General features: G+C 41.2%; 1 protein-coding gene across 3 annotated transcripts in view; it reads right to left on the bottom strand.

Annotated features, from left to right (window-relative positions):
- The window catches only part of LOC126198581 (helicase domino-like), a 582,238-nt gene that overhangs the window by 78,493 nt on the left and 484,771 nt on the right, over window positions 1–18,974 (bottom strand). For all 3 annotated transcript variants that reach the window (XM_049935022.1, XM_049935040.1, XM_049935033.1), the window contains 2 exons: window positions 8,801–8,947; window positions 642–1,006 (listed from right to left, as the gene is read on the bottom strand). In XM_049935022.1, the coding sequence (XP_049790979.1) occupies window positions 642–1,006; window positions 8,801–8,947 (512 nt within the window). The remainder of the gene's footprint in view (window positions 1–641; window positions 1,007–8,800; window positions 8,948–18,974) is intronic.

Here is an 18,974-nt window from a genome sequence, read left to right as displayed (position 1 = left end):
TGTTTACAAAATTATTGCTGATTAATAATTAAGGCAGATTCTAAAACATAATTCTTACACCATGAATTATTCAAGGTACCTATATAGAAGCTGAATTTATATTTGGTGCAGTTACCACAAACTAATATACAGTAGGTTATTTAACACAATATCTTGGCACAGAAGTTCATCTATAATGTATTATCACAGATTGCCCCTTGCTTCTCAAAATAAATAAACTAAAATAATTACTTCTACGTTTAAGCATGTCTGTCAGCAGTGATGTTCAAATATCTCCAGTTACACTAATGAAAGCAATTACATCCAATATGAATTAAAACATAATTCTATATATACATTCACAATTCAACATAGCACAAATAATAATAATAATAATTCATATTATTATTATTATTACTACAACAGCGTTAAGTCCCATAGTGCTTAGAGCCATTTGAACAACAACAGCAAAAGCAGTGGTTTTGAAAAAGGCTTTTTATGGTTAGGCTTTGACTTTTTGAGACAAAAGTATAACAACAAACTGTGTTATGTAACCAGTAACAGTGTCATGTGTGACTAAGTAGTGATGGGAAACAGTTTATTTCTATACTTTTTAACAGATAATAGTGCAGTAATTATGTTAAAGATTCAGCTGTTTGTACCTGTGGCCGAAAGATGGTGACTGCCCCTCCTGGCTGGCAGGTGGAGTCGGATATGTGAAGCTCGGGGAATCATGCTGCGTGAGAGGAGATGGTAGTGGTGAATGCACAGTGCCTGCACCTGCTGCTGCTAGAGGAGAGCTAGCATACTGGGATGAGCCACACCCAGTACCAGCTGCCCCAGTTCCATTGCCACCACCGCCACCACTATGAGGATGATGCAGAGGTGACTGTGCTGCTGACACTGATCCTGTACTACCGTGGTATGAAAGATCCTTCGGCAATGGGGAGCATGATGTCACTATTGCCTGCTGACTGTAAGCACCAAAGTCAGCAAGGCTCACAGGCAGAGGAGAATTGAGAACAGCCTGGAAAATCCACCAAGGATATGTACCAGCATGTATGCAGGGAAACAAGCAGTGCATTGTACTTGCTTAGCCAGCTGTCCAAAAGCGTATGTAATAAAATGCCAAAAACAGTGTACTATGGGACGATTACGTTTTGAACATAATTTTGACAGGATGAAGGAGATTTTTCTGTGTTATTGTTATCTACTGCCCATACAAATATTTATTCACTTTGCATTGTCAGAAACCTTCCTCATTTAGACTGATTCTTTATGCAAGTTTCCATTACTTCCTTCTTTCCTCTAAAAGAAAGGAATGGAGGGAGGAAGCAGTGAAGATAAGGGTTTATTGTATTGCCATTGAGGGGTTTGTTGGAAATGGGTCTCAACCAGCCCCTTGCGCAAAAACTGTGCCCTACGGTCAGAAAAAAGAACAGGTCACACCGATCCACAAAAAGTGTTTCGTAGGTGTTCCAGGACACAGCCATACAACATCACTGACATCCATGCATTGGAAAATCCAGTTTTGATTGACTCATGGCAGTGTGTCACGAAAACAGTAAAAATATTGAACTTGCAAATGCTTGAAGACATTCTGCAACTAACCCATAAAAGTCTACTTACAAAGTTTCAAGAGCCAATATTAAGTGAAAAATCTAGAAATATACTACATCACCCTACATACCACAATCATATCTACATCTACTCTCTGCAAACCACCCTGAGGTGCATGGCAGAGGGTACATCCAACTGAACCAGTTATTAGGATTTGTTCCCATTCCATTCATATGTGGAGAGCACAAAGAATGATTGTTTGAATGCCTCTGTGCTTGCAGTAATTATTCTAATCACGATTCGTATGTGATCGACACGTAGGAGATACTAGTATATTCCTAGAATCATCATTCAAAGCCTGTTCTTGAAACTTTGTTAGTAGACTTTCTCAGGATAGTTTACATCTATCTTCAAGAGTTTTCCAGTTCAGTTCCTTCAGTATCTCAGTGACACTCTCCCACAGATCAAACAAATGTGTGACCATTCATGCTGCCCTTCTCTGTATATGTTCAATATCCCCTGTTAGTCCCATATGTTACAGGTCCCACACACTTGAGCAATATTCTAGAACTGGTCGCAATAGTAATTTTTAAGCAGTCTCCTTTGATGACTGATTGCACTTGCCCAGTATTTTACCAATAAACCGAAGTCTGTCATCTGCTTTACCATCTGAGTGTGGCACCCAGGTATTTGTATGAGCTGGCCGATTCCAACAGTGACTCTGATATTATAGTGACAGGATACTAAAATATTTTCATTTTGTGATGTGCACAACTTTACATTTCTGAACATTTAAAGAAAGCTGTTAACCTTTGCATCACTTTGAAATCTTATCAAGACCTGACTGAATATTTATGCAGCTTTTCTCAGATAGTACTTCATTATAGATAACTGCTTCATCTGCAGAAGTCTGAGGTTACTATTAATATTGTCGGCACGATCATTGACACACAACATGAACACGAAAGGTCCCAACACACTTCCCTGGGGCATACTCGAAGTTACTTCTACATCTGACGATGATGCTCCATCCAAGATAACATGCTGCATCCTCCCTACCAAAAAGTCCTCAATACAGTCACAAATTTCACTTGATGCTCCATATGACTGTACTTTTGAGAGTAAGCATAGGAGTGGTACTGGGTCAAATGCTTTTCGGAAATCAAGAAATATTGGATCTACCTTACTGCCTTGATCCAAAGCTTTCAGTATATTATGTGAGAAAAGTGCAAAGTAAAGATTAAGTTGTTATAGAATACACAAGTCATTTTAGAAGTCATTCTTACTTCACTCCATATGTGGATGGAATAGGAAGAACCCTAATATGTGGCATAGCAGGAAGTACCCACAACCATGCACTTCACAATCGTTTGCAGGGTATGGATGTACACGTAGAGAATGAGGAAGCTCAGTTTGGGAAAGGATGGGGAGTAAAAAGTGGTGTTGATCTTCTCAAAGTAACAATCATGGCATTACCTTCTGCGATTTAAGGGAACCACATGAACTTTAATTTGGACGGCTGGATAAGAGTTTGAACTCCATGCCTCATGAATTTAAAATCCAGTAGCCTAACCAGTTTGCCGTCATTCTAGTTCTTTCAGGTTACAATATTCCTCTTTAAATTTTCCCTTTTTCCCACTTATCTGCAGTCAAAATACAAACAGGGCCCGGACAGTATCTGTATGACTCAACATGGGTGTAATACAAAAAGCTGAGTCATCAGTTTATGATGGAAGTGAATGGAAAAAAATTACTTGCAAGAAGAAAATAAATTTTGGTTGGTAGAAGCTTGATGATTTAAATTAGTGGTTATTCTTATGGAGTTTAAACTAGAAGGTACAGCAATGTGGTTACTTGTGAGATCATGTGGTCACAAATGGTCAGCAATAACATCACATGTTTACTAACAACTATAGAAAATTTAGGGAGCTGCATTTACACACAGAGTAAATAAATGAACAACTATCACGTGGAAGTTGGGATTTTACTTTAAATAGCTTAGAAAGTACTTTTAGTACCACATAACACCGTTCCATTGTATAGCATCAGATTTCATTTAAGCAAAGTGGTACAGTAGAGCAACAATTATCCAAATATTGATCGGCTGAAACATTGGTTAAATAAAAGGATTCCAGTTAGCAAATTTAAATTTGCAGGCCATAAACTTCTGCTAGCAGCTGCTAGTTTGTTTCCACCACAGCTCTTTTCCTCTCCCTGTCATTAATGAGCAATCACTTGTTTGACCTTGATTCTCTAGCTTTCACTTGTAAAATCGTGCTGTAGTTGAACTGTTCACAGTGCACAGTGGTGAATAAATGTAAATGCATTGTTCTCAGACTTTCTCATAAATTTAAAAAATAGCCCAATTGGCAAACGATACTAATGGGTCATGTTTAGCTTGGGAATATGAATTTGAGCATGCCACAATATCAGGTATTAAAAAGAACAGTGATAACATTACAAAATTTGCTAGTCAGTTAGACAGTGAAGACAGAACATTACACAGAAAAGCATTGAAAACTGCAGAAAAAATATCGGAAGTTAGACACCGCAGTTCACACTTAGTTAATTGAAGACAAACCAATAAGTGGTCCTTTGATCTCTGAGAAAGTGCTTAAAATGAATGAAATACTTCAGGTTAATGCTGATTTTAAAGTGACTACTGGCTGGCTTACACATTTCAAATCTAGGAAAGTGGACATTCAATGTGAAAAACTATAGGGTGATACTGAAGCAGCTGACCATCTTGAAGAATCATTTAATAAACTGATTGATACTCTTTAATAAATTGATTGATAAGGAGTGCTGTAATAAAACCAATGTCTGTGCAGACAAAAGTGGTTTGTACTGGAAGTAAATGCCAACAGCATACCTAGTTTCCAATGAAGACATGTCAGCAGTTAGTTATAAAACAAGCAAATCTTGTATCACTGTTCTGATATGTAAAAATGCTACTGGAACACATAGGTTGCCCTTGCTGATCATAGGGAAGGCTAAGAATTTGCAGTGCTTTACGGGACTACAAAAACTGATGGACATTTACAAGAATCAAAAGAAAACATGCATGAAAACAAGCATTTTCACAGATTGGTATGACACCTTATTTATCCCTGAAGTAAAAAGGCATCATCAGCATTCTACTGGTAATTTTGGAACTGTTTTGTTGTTGATTGACAACACCACAAGTCACCCCTTAAACCTTTCAATGGAAAGGGAATGGCAAGCTTACATTTATAGAAAGGCATGGCCATGTGTGGTTCTGAATGAGGAAGGGCATGAAAAAATAATTCAGGTTTTGGGCTTCATAAACTACAGGTCTACTTTAATAGAAAAAAAATGTATAAAATATATGCAGGTTTGTGTTTAGTTCATATACCTCGTCCTTTTTTTCATTTTGCTTCCACAACAGTGGTACTTCTTTTTGTAAAGAATTGGTTATCTGAAAGATCAGTCATCCAAACATCTCCCCATCTCAAACTGTTTCAGATAATTGATGCCCTACTGTACATTGAAAAAGTAAAGTTCACTAACGACTATAGTAGAGACAGTATAGTGAGAGCCTAAAAATAAATTGACTGCAAAAATAGAAACACAAAGTGTCAAGATACATTGCTTTTATTTCAGACAACTATTTACAGCCAACAATGAATGACTGTACTGAGTATAAACATCCCAAACTTTAGCATTTAATCTCTCTGTTTCTGTTTTGCTTCACTTCGTGATTTGGAAGTACTGTTGGGACAAAAGGTATTTGCTAACATTTTGAAAATAAATTACATTTTTCTATTTATGATCCAATCTATGTGAAATTTAGTGGTTTTACACTCTGTATGAGGGTTGAATGAAAAGTAATGCCTCCACCTTTGTTAATTGGGTTTGAATGGGAATATTGTAATAATTCAAATGCAGAAATAATCCTTAGAATGTGATCTTTAATTACCAATATTCACATTTCCATATAATCACCTGGCAACTGGATACATTTCTGCCAACGATTAACAAGTTTTCTGAAGCCGTCGTGGAAGAAGCTGACACTGTGTTTCCACAGCCACAGTCCTCTCAACGTCTTCATCAGAAGCATAATGATGTCCCTGCAGATTGTCTTTCATTATTGGGAACAGATGGAAGTCAGACAGTGCTAAATCTGGTCTGTACGGAGAATGCCGTACGGTGATGAGATTCAGTCTCTGAAGTTCTCCTGTGGTGACACGTGAAGTGTGTGGTTTGGCACTGTCATGCTGCAGGAAAACATTTACCTTTGTTCTTGTGAAATGCCGATTGTGCTTGCAATTTCTCTCTGAGTGATACGATGATCGTCCTGAATCAATCTGTCAACATTTTGCTTGTGAAACTTGGTGGTTGCTGTCACAGGAAGTCCAACTCTTTGTTTGTCATGTAGGTCAGATGTTCCCACCTCAGTACCTTCAAACTTACTTGCCCAATGATGCACAGTACTCACATCAACACAATCACCATAAACTGTTTTTATTCTCTGATGAATCTCCTTTGGGGTGGCACCTTCTGCTGTCAAGAATTCAATGACTGCACGTTGCTTAAATCGTATCACATCGACCGACCGTCTGCACAGGGTTCCATGCTTTACACTGCAATAACACAATCGTTCAATGCTGAGGCTTCCCGCCAACTGGAGCTGTACAGAAGAGGCTACGGAACAAGCCAGTACCTGCTACATACCAATGCAGTTGGCAACTGTTGAAGAGTTACAGTGGTGGAGGCATTACTTTTCAGTCAACCCTTGTATGTATTACAAGTATCATAGGAAAAGAATATCTCATACGTTTAAGTAAAAGCATCAACACATTTTTGTTTTTTATTTTGAAGAAAAAAAAAAAGGGTCCATCATTGCCTCAAATATCACAAAGGCTCTGAGTCTGACCTGAGCACCCACAGATAGCGATTGTGTATGTGGAGCATTCTTGCTTTTTGTATGAATGTGTGTGGGTTTTTCTTTTCTGATGACAGTTTTTGTGATGGCATAAGCTGTTGGCAGGACACTGGTTGGCAAAGAGGTTGCAAGAAGATCAATAATAGGTGCTGAATCAAGCACGCCTATCAGGAGAGAGGCCAGGCAGACTCACAAGCAACGCACTGCCAACGTCCCCTCGACCGCCAGTATTTACAGCGCTGCTGCGGACCAGATGGCCCAGTCAGTCGCAGTCTGTCAGCCCAATGGCCTATAGAGTCGGTCGCAGTTACTAGCTCAGTCATTATTCTAGTTGGTGTCTGTCAGTTCATGTCACCAGCTACGAAAGAATAGTGTTTATAGTGGAACTTGTACTTCACCATCAGTGAGGTTAATGTGGACTATTGTGCAAGAGCTTGTACCACAACTCATGGATTAGCTTAAAGATAAGCTTTCTGTTCTGCTAAATAAAGAACCCTGTTAATACATTTGTGCGGTTCTGTTGTAAAAAGAGGATAGCAGCCACCAAAAAACATCCTAACTTGCTTCCCATGGTACAAGACTCTACCGTGTCAACGATGACACAATAGTTTCAGCTGGAAGCTTAATGTGTAACAGACTTTTTGTTGTGCCTAATGCCAACTCAGCACGTCATCACACGGTGAGTGGCAATCTATCCTTCCCACGAATGTCGAAGTTCCAACCTGGACTTTCCATTATTTGAAATCATCTGACAATTAATCTAAAGAAATACTGACAATAACAGTTTAGTTAAATTGATTTTTGTTATATCTGATGATATGAAACATTTCAGTATGGTCCACAAAATGTGAGAGACTGTTAAATGTCAAATGTTCTAGCAGGCCAATGAGAAATTAAGTTCGGTTTTATAAATCAAACTTTTAATGTCAGTGCTGAGTGGTCACCCTTTGCAGCTAGCCATAGGAAAACAGTGTGTGATGGCATAGGAGGGGCAGTTAAAATATTAGCACAAATTAAAGTTTTAAGAAGGCCCCTAGGAAATCAAGTGATTTTTGCATCAGGTTTGCTTCAGTTTTCTAATATTAATGACACCAAAGCAAACTTTTATTTTATTTCTGCAGAGTCTGGAAATCAGACACATGCCGACACACTTCCTAGAACCAGAAGTTTCCATAATTTTAAGCAATTAGATTGTTTAGTGAAGTTGGAAGCAAGGAGGATCAGTAGTAATGTGAAGCTCAATTTGAAATATAATTTAAGGGCTAAATTTGCATCCTTTGCCAGAAAAGGAAATTTGATCCTATCAAGGTATACAGTTTGCAAATATTTCAATCTGAGATATTTCAGGATAACCACTGAGCTAAATACAACAGAACACAATGCAATTTATGCACCTTTTAGAGCCTTCGCTTCATTACATTAGCCCACACAAAAGGATATTTTCCCATTCCTTATGTGCTTGATCATCCTAAAACATCAACTGGAACAACTTATTAATTTTGAGAGGTATTTGGGTGTTTATCTGCTCTATTCAGAAAAACAATGTCTGTGTTATACATTAAGCCTGCTGCACCTAGAATTGTTTAAAAAAGTGAATTAACTTCAGCTTTCATTTTAAAATACTGTTGGTCGAGCCCATTTCTTATACTTCAGATGTCTCTCAAGAAAAGGGTGGGGGAACAAAACCCCATTAATTTTTTTATTCTAAATGCTAAATGCTTTAGAGATTATTTCACAAAGATTTTTTAAGAATTATACCTTTCTCTTTATGTGATATTCAGAATAATTTTAATCCATAAAATATAAAAATAGAAGTATAGGGTCATTTTTTCCAGTACTGACAGTTTTACATAAAGGTGAGAGATACTACAGAGTATATAGCCTCCAAATTTCAAATAGATTGCATAAAGAATAAAACATTACTAATTTATTTACAAAACATAAGCAAGTATTGTTTTGTGCCATAACAATGTTAAAACAATAAAATTTCTAAGCTTTGAAGTGCCATACAATGAAAACAGAGAGAAATTGGTGTGGTTACTTACAAATGTGGTTACTTATTCCCTTAGGGAGAATAAATAAGCCTAGTTTAATCCAAATCACAGATGGTGAGTGACGAAATGCTTTTTTCTGATTGAACTGACACTGAATGACAACTCAACATTCCCCTAAAAATAAGCTTGATACTGACATACTAGAAAAATAAAGGATGGTACTTATGTAGTGCAAGTGTTTTTTTCAGATTATAATGGAAATGAATTCAAATTCTAAAACACTATCGGAATTTCAGTTTGTGACGTGGATATTTTCTTTTTAAAAAAAAATCTATATACAGTATGTGTTCTATCTATTCACCTGTAGATCAGCTGAATGGACAGAGTGCTGACTTTGCTGATGGAAATGTGCAGGGTTTTGGACGGCTGCCTGGTAGTCCTCAAGGGATGCAATGTCCTGCAACTGCTCTGCTGTTGTCTGCTCTTGGAGCAGAGATGCTGCCTGGAACTGGACATTTACGGACAATCAAGATCTGAGATGTCTATCATGTGGGAATATACTCCTCTTCCTCAAAACCTGCACATTTATAATAAATGTATACAATATCAATGATGTAAGTATAACATTTGACATACTGCATACGTCTACTAACTGTACCCTAGTGGCATTACTCCCCACCTCAAAATATTCTGTATTAGATATGACACTTTGAATATATATATGTGGTATTACAGTAGTATTTGTGTTGGATAAAGATTTTAAAATTATAAGATATAAACATGGTATTATTAGCACTCTCACAGCATGAAGCAAACAACCACGATATATGTTTGTTATTCCAATAGCCTACTTGTGTGCCTTATTTCGGGTCAATTTCAGATCATGCCCGAAATTCCAAGATGTAGTTATTTTCTAACTTAATAAACAATACCAGCTGACTTCATTCATGAACCATAATAAATTGTAAGAAAGCTTTCTGATTAGCTGCTGGCAACAGACTCATGATCCATTGTACAGTATTGAACTCCCTTCGTTCATCACATCACACATGAGTTAAACAAGGGTGTCATTGCAGTAGCTGCGGAAATCATAAGCACACTTTTACAGAACATCACAGTGTATGTTCAAATAACAATTTGTGCTCACAATCCAGAATAGTAACTGTCACAGTACAGTAAACTTTCATTTCATACATCCAGCATATCAATGTCTGCTTTTCATGTAGAAATCAAACGACAAACAACAAAAAATGGCTTCTCCCTGATTCCAACTGACCGTTACAAACAGTTTGTGTTTCATTTATTTATTTATTCTTATGCATCTTTGAGCATTTTTATGCACTCATTGTCGTCATAGGGAGTTTATATATATTGTACAAATGCATAGTTACAGTGCACATACGAATCATAATACAAGGCAATACAGAATACACCACAGAACAATTCCTAAATTTTATAGTAGCCTACGTAGAAAATAATATACAGAAGTATAAAATAAACTGGCATACTAAGGTAAATACAAAATAGTTTACAGTTAGAAATAATTTAGTATCTCAGGTCATCCTTAGACAGGTTTTGAAATTCTTAAACATTGTAAAAGCCTATTCTTCCTGTGGTGTCACCGCTAGACACCACACTTGCTAGGTGGTAACTTAAATCGGCCGCGGTCCTGTAGTACATGTCGGACCCGCGTGTCGCCACTGTGTAATCGCAAACCTAGCGCCACCACATGGCAGGTCACAAGACACGGACTTGACCTCGCCCCAGTTGTACGGACGACATAGCTTGCGACTAGACCTACCAAGTATTCCTCTCATTTGCCGAGAGACAGATTAAATAGCCTTCAGCTAGTCCATCGCTACTACCTAGCAAGGCTCCATGTGTATCATTGCTAATTGCTTACTACTATGCAAGAGATGTATTTCAACAAGAACAAGACTACATTAAAGTTAAGTATATTAAAATCTCTCTTCTTTTCTTTATAGTTTTCATCCAGTCTCCTGTTTCAGAATTTACGCCCGTCTGCGTTAGTTTCGCGTGCACCTAGCCACTCATTGTGTCGAGACCTTAGGGAATCGACACAACAATATTTTGGCGCCGAGGAGTGGTGCCGCGCCCACGTTGCAGTCTTTGTGTTATACTTGCTCTAATTTGTTTGTGTCATGGCTTCGCCGCATTCTCCAGATGTACTGTCCGAATTTTTTCGCTTGCAGAATCAGCAGACGCAGGCGTTATTGGAAGCCCTTGGACAGCTCGTCCAGGGTCAACGTGCGCTGCAAACCGATGCGGCACCCGCCGCTTCATCGCTACCGCAGCCACACAACGCTGTCGCACCGCCATTTAGGCCCTTTGAGGCCACAACCGAAAGCTGGACTGAGTGGGCCAGCCAGTTCAACTTTCACCTCACTGCTTATGGAATTCAAGGTAAAGAGCGGCAGCCGTTTTTGCTTTCTTGTGTCGGTGTGTCTACCTACCGTGTGATAGTGAAATTGTTTCCCCGACGCGACGTAGCAACTCTGACCTACGAAGAAATTTTGTCTGCTTTGGATGCCTATTTCAAAGAAACAGTTAATGTTGTTGCAAAACGGTATACGTTTTTTCGTACAAAACGTACCGCCGGTCAGACTAACAGGGAGTGGGTAGCAACTTTGCAAGGACTTACTAGAGACTGCGCGTTTGCCTGTGAATGTGGCCTCCCATATTCAGATACTATGGTGCGTGATGCAATTGCACAGAACGTTTCTGATGTTCGCATAAGGGAACAGATTTTGAAGCTAGTTAATCCCTCCCTGCAACAAGTGATAGACATTTTGGACAGGCAAGACACACTTGACTTTGCTCAGGAATCATTTGAAACTTCGCCAGCAGTGTGTCACATTAATCGGCCCGCCGGGCCCGCTGCACGGGACGCTAAGCGGCCCTCGCGCCCGACTTCGCTGCGGCCGCCTAGCTTGCAACCACGTGCGCCGCGTAAGCAAGCAAATGCAGTGAAATCTTGCCCGCGGTGTTCAACTAGACATTCGCGTGAAAATTGCCCGTCACGCCAAGCTATTTGCTTTTACTGTCAAAAGAAAGGACATGTACAAAGTGTTTGCCAGAAAAAGCTTAGATCAGACAATCACACAAATTCCAGGCCCTTTGCTTCGCGCCGGAATCGAACCCAGGACAATCAGGCTCGTGGACCTTCACCCATGGACATCCATGTAGTACATTCCCACCCGTCCAGTGACACTTTAGCTAACAGTGACTGTGTTCGTCCCACCCAAAGTGTGCGTCGACGTCGCCGGAAATCCCGTAAAGTTGCAAGTGCTTCTGGACCTGTATCAGTTCAAATTGCACGAGACAGTCGCTCTTGTCGTCAACAAGACAATAAACTTTTTGTGGACTTAGACTTTGCAGGAAAAGTGATACCATTCCAGCTCGATACCGGAGCTGCTGTTTCATTGCTCAATCACGACACGTACAAACAACTGGGCGCCCCGCCATTGCGTGCCGCAAATGTTACGTTAACTAGTTACTCCGGACAGCATATACCTGTGTTGGGACAGTGCAGCCTTATTGCAACATACAAGGGACAGACAAAACTTGTGTCATTTTATGTTCTTCGTTCCTCTAGTGCAGTGAACTTGTTTGGCTTAGATTTGTTTCAATTGTTTAATATGTCTATTGTAAATCAGGTCCTTTCAGTGAATCAGACTGTGCCTTCCGCCAGTGTTTCTAGTCTTTGTGAAGAATTTGCAGACATTTTTGCACCGGGCCTTGGTTGCGCTAAGAACTATGAAGCGCATTTGGAACTGAAAGACAACGCGCAACCGAAATTTTTCAGAGCGCGCAATGTTCCCCACGCATTGCGTGATGAGGTCGCAAGAACATTGCACGATTTAGAATCTCAAGGTGTAATTGAACGTGTGCAGGCTTCTCTCTGGGCCTCACCCTTAGTAATTTTGCCAAAACCTTCCGGAAAATTGAGACTTTGTGTGGACTTCAAGGCCACTGTGAATCCACAACTTGTGACTGCTACTTTTCCTTTGCCCCGCCCGGAAGATCTTTTTGACAAACTGTGCCCGGGAAAATATTTTTCAAAATTGGACCTAGCAGATGCGTACTTGCAAATACCTGTGGACGAAGAATCCCAGCGCGTCTTAGTGGTTAACACGCATCTTGGCTTGTATCGCTTCAAAAGACTGCCATTCGGGTGTGCATCCGCCCCTGCTTTATTTCAGCAATATTTACAAACTATTTGTGCGTCGGTCCCTACGGCTGCGAACTATCTGGACGATATTGTAATCTCAGGAAAGACAGAAGCAGAACATTTGCAAAATCTCCGAACATTATTTCAGGTATTGCGTCAGAATGGTCTTCGCTTGAGGAAGGACAAATGTGTGTTTTTTGCTCGTGACTTACCGTACCTGGGGCATGTCATAAATGCCCAAGGTATACATCCGAGTCCAGAGCACCTTCGTGCCATTCAGGACTTGCCGTCACCGCAGAACTTAAAACAGCTACAGAGTGTGCTGGGTAAGGTAAATTATTATCACCGATTTGTGCGCAATGCTTCTTCCATTTCAGCTCCGCTTCATCGCTTACGCCGTAAAGGTGTTCCGTTCGTCTGGACGACGGAATGCGAACGCGCCTTTCGCCAGTTGAAATCGGCGTTACTTTCAAATACTTGCCTTACGCCATTCGATCCCCGAAAACCCCTTTTGTTGATGGTAGATGCATCGGATTTCGGGATCGGTGCTGTGCTTGCGCACAAGGATGGCTCGCATGATCGCCCTATTGCCTTTGCGTCAAAATTGCTCTCATCTGCGCAAAGAAATTATTCACAAATAGAGAAAGAAGCTTTAGCTCTAGTGTTTGGTGTTACCAAGTTCCATGACTTCTTGTATGGTCGTCACTTTACAATCATCACGGACCACAAACCTTTGACATCGCTTTTTCATCCGAACAAGCCTGTACCTCCACGTACAGCGCAGAAATTCATTCGCTGGTCACTTTTTCTCTCGCAGTACCGCTACGATATCTAGTATCGGTCCACTGCTAAGCACGGCAACGCTGATGCGTTGTCCCGTTTGCCTGTTGCTGCGGATAAAGCATTCGATTCTTCCGAACTTGCTTGCATGTTCATTGATTCGGAAGCCGATGACGTGGTCGCATCGTTTCCGATTGCTTTTCGTCGTGTGGCTACAGCCACAGCTGCTGACCCTGTCCTTGCTCCCGTTTTGCGTTTTGTTGCTACGCAATGGCCCTTGTCAAAGTCACGGATCGAGGATCCTTTGGTTCGCCGTTTTTTTGCTCACAAGGAGAGACTTTTTGTACGACGTGGTGTTTTGTTGTTGCGTTCCGATAATGATCAGTCCCGAGTCGTGGTCCCACGTTCGTTACAGTCCTCTGTCTTACGGCTTCTTCACCAAGGACATTGGGGTATAGTGCGAACGAAACAACTTGCTCGACAGCACTGTACTTGGTTCGGAATCGATGCTGCGATTACGAATATGTGCTCCTCTTGCGTGGCGTGTGCCGAACACCAATCCGCACCGCCGCGGAAATTCTTTGCATGGCCGAAAGCCACTTCCCCTTGGCAACGCTTGCACATCGATTTTGCTGGTCCATTCTGGAATGCTCGATGGTTGGTTGTGGTCGATGCTTTCAGTAATTTTCCTTTTGTTGTCCGGATGTCTTCCACGACGTCTTCTGCCACCATCCAAGCCTTGTCTGCTATCTTTTGCATTGAAGGTCTTCCGCAGACTATTGTTTCCGACAATGGCCCACAATTCATGTCCGCAGACTTTCAGTCGTTCTGCAAGGCCAATGGTATTCAACATCTGACATCCGCGCCGTTTTCGCCTCAGTCAAACGGTGCCGCTGAACGATTGGTCCGGACTTTCAAGTCCCAGATGTTGAAATTGAAAGAGTCGCATTCTCGGGAGGACGCTTTGTTGCTCTTTTTGTCTTCGTATCGCTCTCAGCCCCGCGATGGTCGCTCGCCGGCTGAATTGCTCCATGGTCGATCTCATCGAACTCTGATGTCTTTGCTGCATCCGCCACATCTGGTTCCTGTGCAGCGGCAGACTCCTGCTTTTGCTCCTGGCGACGTTGTCTATTATCGCAACTATCGCGGTTCACAGCGTTGGCTCGCAGGGCGCATTCTTCGCTGCCTCGGCCGCGCGATGTATTTGGTTTTGGGGGCCTCTGGTGAGGTGCGTCGGCATCTCAATCAGCTGCGCCTCTGTCGTCGCCTGGGTTCTGCCGCTCCCCGTCTGCTTTCAGCGACGGCGCCGTCAGGTCAGCGCCCTGGGGACCCATCTACTGGCTCGCCTCATCCCCAGGTGTTACCGACGATGCCTTCCATTTTGCCTCATGGCGTCGCGCCGCCGCAGCCGCCGCCGGCGCCGCCAGCAGCGGACGCTTCGCTGCAGCCGCCTCGCGCCTCCCTGGGTCACGCGCCGCCGCTTGCTTCCCGTGACCAGCCGTCCTCCGCCATGGACCTCTTGCCCGCTCCGGACCAGATGTCGTCTTCGCCCGTCGGGTGCTCCGACCACATGGAGGTCGACCCTTCTGTCTCATTACGTGCGCATACACCTCATGTTGACGTGCACCCTGGACTAGGTTTGCAGGCGTTTCCTAGCTCCCCTCGGACCGAATGGCCGGGTGCGGGTGGCACAGCCTCGCCTGTTGTTAGGCTCCCCACCTCATCGCATACGTCAACATGGGGTCCTCCCCACGGCGGGCGGAAGCCTTATCTCACGACCGTTCGCCGATTTGCGGGGGAGGAATGTGGTGTCACCGCTAGACACCACACTTGCTAGGTGGTAACTTAAATCGGCCGCGGTCCTGTAGTACATGTCGGACCCGCGTGTCGCCACTGTGTAATCGCAAACCTAGCGCCACCACATGGCAGGTCACAAGACACGGACTTGACCTCGCCCCAGTTGTACGGACGACATAGCTTGCGACTAGACCTACCAAGTATTCCTCTCATTTGCCGAGAGACAGATTAAATAGCCTTCAGCTAGTCCATCGCTACTACCTAGCAAGGCGCCATGTGTATCATTGCTAATTGCTTACTACTATGCAAGAGATGTATTTCAACAAGAACAAGACTACATTAAAGTTAAGTATATTAAAATCTCTCTTCTTTTCTTTATAGTTTTCATCCAGTCTCCTGTTTCAGAATTTACGCCCGTCTGCGTTAGTTTCGCGTGCACCTAGCCACTCATTGTGTCGAGACCTTAGGGAATCGACACAACACTTCCGACCATTTTTCAGTTTTTTTTTAAGTCATTAAGTGATATATGATGCATTTGTAAAGATAAAATATTAAATAATTTTATGTCCAGGTATTCATAAATATATTGTGTCTCTTTAATTTAGCTGTGGGCATATCTATCTGTATCATTTGCCTAGTTTTATATTGGTGTACAGTGTAAAGATGTAGTTGCTTAAATATTCTTTAATCTTTTATTAAGTCTTAAAAAAGTGATCTGCAGGTGGATTTTGAGTTTTTAGCTACAGAAATAGACCTGATAGCCGTTTTCGGCCACATGAAAATTTTTGTGGTCCCTGCAGAATTACCCCACTAAAGGATGCCACATTGCAGACGGCAGTGAGATAATACATAGTATGAGATAAATAACAAAGTTATTGTTACACACGTCTGTAGGTTAGGCGCTTTGAATTTCGGTGACAAGGCATCCTAGTTCCTTTTTCGAAATAAGCAGAAATTGGGCAATTTTCTGTATATTGATGGTACAAGTACTTGTCATAACACGATTACACTAATTGCTGCGCACCCTATAGCATTTAAGCAATCATTCTGTTCACGATCCATAGAAGGATGAAACGAGAAAAAAATCCTAATATTGTATATCGACAGTAGTTGGACTGACTGCACCGTAGCCGGTAGAGATCGGTCGACTTCGCGATGCTACTGTTTATCCACGGTAAAGTTTCAATTCGCACTACAATGTTGCCAGACGTCCCGTTATTTCCCGGGACGTCCCTTGTTTTCGGCATCATTTTAAATGTTCTCCTGGGACAGGCTTTGTCCCGTACTTCAACCTTGTTCGATTATTTCGCGCCACAGCTGGCAAGTAGCTATTACCACTTACCGCATGAAGACGGCTAGCTCGGCTATCAGGTGTAAGATCCTCGGCTACCGATATTCACTGATTCTTACACCGTCGCGTAGCGCCGCGCGTCTGTCTCTTTGTTTTACAATCTTCTATTTGTTGATTATTCATCTCACTTTCTTTCTACAATTTTTGTTTAACATTTTCTTTCGCTTGCTGTTTCGTTTAAATGCGTGTTAGCAATACTGGAAGGATTTTTTAATTCCATTCTTGATCCTCATTCTAGATTTAAATTTGGTTCACTGTTTTGCGAGAGCTGTCGAGTTATGAGCGAGTTACGCATGTGAATTATTTCTAAAACTATAAACAAAATGAGTGATTTATGTGACAGCGACACTGGTAATTCCCCTAGAAGTGGTTGTACACCTTCTAAGAAAGCCAAAAAGCGTACTAAGTATAATCAGGACTGGGAATTTTTATCCCTGGATAAGAAAAGTAAAAGGAAAGTCGTGCAAGGCGAACTGTCACCTGTGCAATAAGTATTTCTCGTGTGTTAACAGAGGCATTGCTGATGTATAACAACATACATCTACTAAATCTCACATGACTGTTGTTAACAATAGAGCATCAAGTAGCTTATCCAAATGTTTCTCGAAGCTTGAACCATCTGCCTCGCAAGCGGACAAGATTACTGCTGGAGAACTAGCATCTGTTTATTACACGGTAAACCAGTCTCTTGGTTGTAATGGTAGTGATTGTTCACACAGATTATTACCATGTATCTGCAGTTATTCAAAAATCGCTCGAAGTTTTAGCTGGCGAAGAACAAAAACGAAAGCTACTGTATGCGTAATATTGGCCAAAGACTCTGTTAAAAATATTTTAGAGACCATCAAAAAAAAAAAAAATCTATACTTTCCTATAGCAACAGAGGCTAGTAGTAAAAAAATTGGAATTTTTTTCCAATTTCCTTACGATTCTTTAATTATGATACTGGGGTTGCAGAAGTTATTAACTGACACATTGGAGAAGAATGGAATGTCTTTAAATAAAGTTTCGGCATTCGCCACTGACAACGCTAATGTAAACTTCGGCAGAAAGCACTCCATTTATACCCTTCTTTTAGCTGAAAATGATATAATTGTCAAAGTTGGTTGCCCCGTCTATATTCTCCATAATGCTGCAAATACGGTACTGATAAAATGAAAGTGGATGTAGAAAGTGTGATACTGAAATGGTGCAGGCACTTAAGCAGATCTGCAGAACGAAGAGAGGATTTGCAACTCCAATTTCAGGCAAATGAGATGCGATGGGAAGAAATTATAAAACGTGTTGCCACGAGATTTTTAGCTGTTGGTCCTGCTGTCAGAATTAAAAATATGGCCTGCACTAAAATTTCATTCCGTGAAATTCCGCGATGAACGTCCTCACCTATTAGAAAAAAATGTGAAGAAGAGGAGGGGAAAAAAACTTTGGCGTATTTGTCTGCTTAACGTAATGTTTTCGGCAGAAACAACAATGAAAAAGATTGAATTAGATTCTTTGTCACTTGAGAGGCATGCTGAAATGCACAGGATTCGCGAAAAGATAGAGCAGAGACTAAAAGAATCTATTCGGAACGATCTTCTACAGTTCTACACCAATTTTGAAGGCTATTTTTACCTCGATATGATTTCTCTGAAAACAACATCCTTTTTAATATGCTGTTTTTAAACTTAACACCACCAATAAATAATGACAATTTTCAAAAAGTTGCGGAACTTTTTAGGATTCATCAAATGAACATGGACTCCTTACACGGAGAATTTAAAATAATTAAAAGACGCCTGGAAGAGACTGAAGTACGAAATAACTGTTGGTTGGTTGGTTGGTTGGTTTCGGGGAAGGAGACCAGACTGCGAGGTCATCGGTCTCATCGGATTAGGGAAGGATGGGGAAGGAATTCGGCCGTGCCCTTTCAGAGGAACCATCCCGGCATTTGCCTGGAGTGATTTAGGGAAATCACGGAAAACCTAAATCAGGATGGCCGGACGCGGGATTGAACCGTCGTCCTCCCGAATGCGAGAAATAACTGTACCCCGAATTCGATAAAACGTAATTAATAACAATTTTCAAGTATAATTATAACTACACTGATTTTTTTAAATGTGTAAAATCGACCAAAAGAATGTTAAAACTTTTTTGTTCACTAAAATATAATAAAAACCAATAAATCAATTTTTTTCATTTGTCCCGAGCAAAAGAAATGAGATACTTTTTTTTTTTTTTTTTTTTTTTTGCCCAACTGAACATTTGTCCCTTATATGGTAGAAAATATCTGGCCACACTACTTCACATGATCGCAGTTGTGCCAGGAACTGCACAAAATCTGCATTACGAATACTGAGGGAAAACAGCGTCAACTGCTTGTCGCAGACCTGACACCGTTACCCATAACAATGAGCACAATAAAACTTCGCGTCA

Source organism: Schistocerca nitens, chromosome 1 (assembly GCF_023898315.1).
Source record: "Schistocerca nitens isolate TAMUIC-IGC-003100 chromosome 1, iqSchNite1.1, whole genome shotgun sequence".
In the NCBI taxonomy this organism is placed as follows: Eukaryota; Metazoa; Arthropoda; class Insecta; order Orthoptera; family Acrididae; genus Schistocerca; species Schistocerca nitens.
Note: the sequence above shows the minus strand (reverse complement) of the source record. Positions and strands in the feature narration are given on the sequence as shown.